Below are 6,144 nucleotides of genomic sequence, written 5' to 3' on the forward strand. Positions count from 1 at the left end.
GCTGCAATTTGGTTGAGTATTTTTGGAACGGTGCCTAACTAGATGTTCTGTACCCAGTTTTGGTTTAGGACAAGAGGCACGGCCCAGCACTTTCACGAGGCGGAGATAAGTGTGGGAAAATAGTTCAAAAGCAAGTGAAACAAGCAGACAAGCCTGGGCACGTCCAGGAAGGGAGTCGGCAGGTTGAGTAAGTGCCTGTGTTTGCAGAGCGGTAGGAGTAGGGCTCACGCTATAGTGGCCTGATTGGTCTCTACCTATAAAGGGAAACTGATATAAGGCTATTTTTGGGGGGGGGGGGGAGAAAGGATCAAATCATAGTTGCCCACATTGAATAAAACCACATTGGTGGATAAAAATAAATTTAAAAAAGTAATACTTTATTCACCATCAGACGCCCTTTATCAAAGGTCAACTGATATGGGGCCAGTTTCACACACACACAGGTTAAGACTAGTCTTGGACTAAAAAGCATTCAACAGAAATTCTCCATTGAAATTGTTTTTTTTTTGTTGGTCCAGGACTAGTCTTAAAATCGGTGTTCAGGAAACCGGCCCATAGTGTTTTGACATTTCCTAGCTTTCAATGCTTCTGAAACCTAAAATATCCCATTTACATGTTGGGTCACAATGTCCAGTTTGACGTAAACGCTAAAAATAAAACTTATATCGGGACGTGTTTTGCTGAATGTGCACAGATGAAATACAGAGAAGATACAAGCAGGCTGTTCTGATTACCCTCACCTCATAAGTCACTGTGTGCTTATCAGTTCTGTACTGCCGGACCGCTCTCTGTTCAGCCACCTTTTGATCTCTCCCTCTTTATTACGCACTCCCCACTGCCTCTCCTGAACACACACCACACATACACCCCCCCACGGCAGATGAGGCTTTTACGACAGTAAGGGAGATAGAGGGGTGGAGAGAAACAGAAAAAGAGATGGGGGAAACAGAGGCAGACCGATGGATTGGAGAGAGAAAAGACAGAACGAGAGAGCAGTGAGACTAAGAATAATCCTTTCACTCTCCCTGAGAAGTGAGAGTGAAAACTAAATGAACAGGAAAAATACAAATCCAAGCATCAACGTTGTCACTCTGAACTCCAGCCCGCTGTTTGACCGTGGGTGGGGGGGTGGGGTGAGGGGGCCTATGTCTATGTCCCGTCAGAGTCAACTATCCCCACTGGCCTCTATCCTTCTCTAGGCTTTGGCTCTGGGGACTGCTGGCTGGTGGTGGAATAATAGGCCTACCGGCATTACGAGTGTAAGGCGACCGATGGGCAATAGGGGCCGAACTTCAAAATAATGGCAACTTCAGCACAACGGTTTAGTCTGGGAGCCCCGAACGAACCACGGCACTGCTGAGTCTACTGCTGCATCCTGTTGCTTCCCCCCCAGCCACATTATTCCCGTCCTGGCCTCCCATTATCTCCCATAATCCTCGCTGCCAGCCCGGCCGGGCCGAAGCTATTGTTCAGCCCCCCGCCCCCCCCGCCGTTAACATAAGCTGTCACTGCTTCTGTCTGGCTAGGGCCGTCGAGCCAGGGGCCGAGAGAGAGAGTAGAGAGCTCCTCTCTCCAAGCACTAAAAAGAAAGAGAGGAGAACAGTGGCCTGTGTCACATGCAAGAGTAAAAAAAAAAAAAAAAAGGGGAATGAAAGTTCAACAACCGCAAGTGAGATGTTGTTGGCGATACTTTTGGCCACGGCAAGAGGCTGCCATTCGAGGGCCCAATAAACAGACTGACGCACATAGTGAGGTTGTTTTGGTTCGCCCGTGCCAATTTAGGGTCGGGGTTGTGGACGTATAAAACAGACCCAGGGCCACTCTAGCCTAGCCCAAAACGTCTAGCCAAGTCTGGGGTGTATTCTTCAATAGGAACCAACAGAAGCAAACTGGCCAAATTGGGGAGGGACCTATCAAAAGTCATCCAATAAGAAACACATTTTTGTTGCAACGCATTTTCCGTTGTTAAATGTTTTGCTACAGTGTGCACTAATAAATACGCCCCTGCTTCTTCGAAGTAAGGGGACGGTGACTGCTCCATTTAACACGCCAGTTACTATAGGGTGGCAGGGTTAAAAGATGGAATGTCTTGGGTCCGGTCAAGCGCAACCGCTCAGACCCAGGTTGACAAAGGGCGGTGGGGGAACAAGAGGCCTTTATACTGCCTGTGTTAAGGTCAGGGGCGAGGATACGCGGCCAGACCTTTGTTGACTTAAGCAATGTCGACTGCCCCTATACAGTAGTGGCATAGATGCTGGCTGACTGTCCAGTTTATGGAATATTTGGGAATATTCAAGAATCTCAAAAGTGTCCACACGTGTGCCCTGTGCCACCAACTAAACAGAACAAGATGTTGGCATAGTTCCAAAAGCCCCCTATTTCTAGGAATATCCTCTTTGCAATCCACCTAGAATTTATTTTTAAATAAAAAAAACAGATCCTAATTCTGTGAAAATCTATACAAATCCAACAACGCCCTTCTACAACACACATCATTATTCATCCATTAGGTCTAGCCATGGAGAACACTGTAAGCAAAGGGTCTGGAGGGAAAAAAAGCTGGCTCCATCAACTATGCCCCCCTTGCAGGTGCACTCCTCCCTCTCCCTTGCTCCCAGTTCCATTTCTCCCAGTGGGAGGCCTCGTTACCTAGCAACTCCCTCAAACATCCAATCACTTCCTCCCATTGATGACCTGGCACCTCTTCATTGAATGCTGATGAGTTAAAAGTGTACAATTCATACAAAACAAGGGTTATTGTATGACAACAAATTAAAGTGTGAAAAAATGCCAATTCCCCATTCAATCTTTCATTACATTTTCCTCTGAGCTTGTCTTTGTGGTAATTCTGGGCGAACAAGCTTGAGTAATTAAACATGTTTCCAAATTGCTAGGTAGAAATTGGATGGAAAAGGAAGTATGCAATAGGACAATGGCTTCTTAGCTAGGTCTTTTCATAGTGATATTGGAGCATGTCTAGAAAACCATTTGGGGGCCACATCATTGTGTCCAAAACATATTTTGATGCTGCCAGGGAAACTTATCTGCATTGAAATATTGTCAGTCCACTTTAGTTGTCATGTTCTTAGGTCAACTATAGCCTAATCCTTGAAAACAATTGCTGTGTACATCTAGCCTACCTCATTCAAGCTTTTTCCTCTCAATTCTCAAAATGACAGTATAATCTCACACAGCCACAGAATTGTTTTTTTGCTCAAAACATGGTAAAAATGGATGGCTCAAGTCATGAAAAATGTGGCATGGTAAAAAAAAACGTGCACACACACACGAGAACGGTCAACCAGAGGAATGCATAGAGTTCATTGAGTGAATTCTCTGCTTCCTGAGAGCGCATTGTGTGTAAACGCCGTGGCTAGATAACCCAGCTGTTTTATTGCCTATTCTTGCAGAAGCCATTGTTTGACGCTCGGCGACTGGCCGCGCTCTTTAGGAAAAGACAGTGTGGAATGAATCTCGATTAGGCAGCGCGTCACTGGTAAAATGATGCGATCCTATAGTTCTTCATAAATGATTAGACCTCTTTGGAATTGCCCATTTTGGTTTAGAATGTCGGCCTATTCCCAAGAACTGACGCATGAACACTAGTGATGAGTATTCAGACAGCGCAAATTTATGGACGACCTCACCTTGACATATTCTCTGCCAATCCGATTGAACTATTATAATATACTGTATTTGTAAGAATAATGTAACCCCCCAAAAAGCGTTCCTGTCTTGTCGTGGCTCATGCACTTGTAGCCTGCTAGCCTCAAATGACATGCTGGCATTGGCATATCCAAAAGTTACTTATTTGCCCATCGTTTTTGTTGCGTATTCGTGTCCATTAATCTAAATTGGACTTGGCTGAGCCAAACTGTTTGTGGTTCAAGTTCTCAACAAACTCGCGCGCCCGAGAGGAAGAACATGTTACACAAACATAACTACGCAATCAACTCACCGGCCAAGCGAAGCTGAAAGGTAATACAATCCTCGACTTGTCACTCCTCATGCTCCGCAAAGAAAAAGTATTCCCTCCGACCACGGGTGTAGAAGCCGTCCCGAAACTGCATGGTCCCGCGGAAGAGACCTTCAACTGGTACTCCTTTAGACACACTTTAAAATAGGTATCACACTCGTCCCTCGTGCACTTGCGATCCGCGGCATTCCGAGATCCATCGCAGCACACGCCAGTCTGCAGTTCGCCATTCACGTTCTGCATCGATACAATTTGCAATTCGAAGTGTCCAGATGCCACAGCCACCTGTTTTTTGGGGAAAAAAGAGCGACATGACTTTTATTTCAACGTGTCTTGCCTTTTGATACCTTCATTTCAAACTGTCAACCAACATTTATGCAAGCTTGAACGTTTCCAACTGTAGAAGTAGCTAACTGCAACACATCTTATCAAGCTTGATAAGATGTGTTGCAGTTAGCGAATGTTTAAGTTAACAAGCTAATATCGACAATAGCTAATTGTGTGATTTGTAGTCACTAACTTGCAACAAACTATTGCAAAGAAATTCCCATACTGTTGTTATTTTACAGAGGCACGCGTTACTGGTTTTTATTTTGGAACATTAAATTGATGGCGACATGAAAACATGCTCAAGTTTTCCAGTGCATCCTCCTAAAGCCACAACCAGTTCTTGAAAATGTGCATGTTGAAAACTGTAAAATTAGAGCATTACTGTATGGACAAAAGGTAAGAAGTCTGCTTGAATATCCACGTACCTTAATCCACATGCATTGCAAGAAGACATGAATAGAAAAGGCAACACAGATTGAACTCAGTCTCAAAATCATGCCTTCTGTTTGATAGTGCCGTTCACTGCGAAACTAAACGTCCGGCCGACCTACGGCTCTATATACTCCTCCGATTTGAACATGCACGAGTGGAGAACAACACCTTTTCAAAAGAGCATAGATTTCCACTGCAAAATGGCCTGCCCCCTTGTCTCACTCTTTTGTCCTTTCGACTATTGTTCTTTTTCTTTATATATTTCTGATCGCCTCTGATACAACAATACCCACGAGCTAAGAAAGCGACGTCTGTGTCCGAATGACTGTCCCAGACTTTACAGCAAGTTCAGGGGAAGAGGGGGCGGGGGCAATACATGAGTCGCTGTTTAATATTCCTAAGTGGGAGAGGCCCTGAGATCGAAGCCACACCCAATGTTTAATATGCACGTCTATCGTGCGTAGTGTATTTACTCCACAATCAACTGCGCAAGTGCCATTAAACACGGATGCTACTTTCAAAAAAGTCCATAGAGCACACAGAACAGTATTTAGCATTTGGTTCATAGCTATACATTGAGATTAACCCTCGTGCAGTGGGCCTATTGATCTTGTGTAGTGTAAACCAATCTGGTAGTAATGAGCAAGATAGTTAATTATTCTGATTTTATTGGTCAACAGTTAATTATTCTGATTATATTGGTCAACATTTCTATATTCTAATAGGTCTACTAAACCTGACCAAGAGGATGCAATGATGTGAAAACCCCTTGTTGACAAGTACATGGGATATGTCCAACAAAATTGTGTTGTTTGACAAGGAACATTCCTGCATCCTCATACTCTATTGCCTATTTTCAGTGAGCTGGGATCCATATGATCCACATTAATATCATATTATTTCGCGGATACCCCTATAGTTGACCCCACTGACACGGCCATTGTGGAGCCCCATCAACAAAGAAAGCCAAGCTATATCGCCAAATCCCGAACTGACAGCTGTGTGCTATAAGGAGATTTGCTGTTTTTCTGTGGTGGTGCCACAAATTATGATTGAAAAACCAGGAGGGCACCCGTGATGGTAAGGGGAGACTTATGGCCGGGTCCACCTATTGCGGTGACTGTGAGAGCCCTTTTTCCAACGTTAAAAATTTGAGCATGAAAATAATCACATAATGGGGAGTGCACTGGAGAGCGATGGGAGGGTGGAGGGGTGTAGCAGGGGGGGGGGTCATTGATTCTCGTATGAAATAGAGACAAAGATGGGACAGTCTTTATTCTCAAATTAGAGCAGCTGGGCTCTTCCCCCTTAAAGAGCCCCCATGAATAGATTATGGCCCCTTTACTCAATAGAGATACCCCCCCTTTTTGCATTGGGGTAAGTGTCGCCTGGATAACTGCGTGACA

General features: G+C 44.6%; 1 protein-coding gene across 3 annotated transcripts in view; it reads right to left on the bottom strand.

The window, feature by feature from the left end:
* LOC110493761 (protein jagged-1b) overlaps window positions 1-5,091 on the bottom strand; it is a 31,115-nt gene extending 26,024 nt beyond the window's left edge. For all 3 annotated transcript variants that reach the window (XM_021568222.2, XM_021568223.2, XM_021568221.2), the window contains exons 1-2: window positions 4,732-5,091; window positions 3,959-4,261 (exon numbers count right to left, since the gene is read on the bottom strand). In XM_021568222.2, the coding sequence (XP_021423897.1) occupies window positions 3,959-4,261; window positions 4,732-4,803 (375 nt within the window). In that variant the 5' untranslated portion in view covers window positions 4,804-5,091. The remainder of the gene's footprint in view (window positions 1-3,958; window positions 4,262-4,731) is intronic.
* Between the last annotated feature and the right edge of the window lie 1,053 nt (window positions 5,092-6,144).

Source organism: Oncorhynchus mykiss, chromosome 17 (genome assembly GCF_013265735.2).
Source record: "Oncorhynchus mykiss isolate Arlee chromosome 17, USDA_OmykA_1.1, whole genome shotgun sequence".
Classification (NCBI taxonomy): Eukaryota; Metazoa; Chordata; class Actinopteri; order Salmoniformes; family Salmonidae; genus Oncorhynchus; species Oncorhynchus mykiss.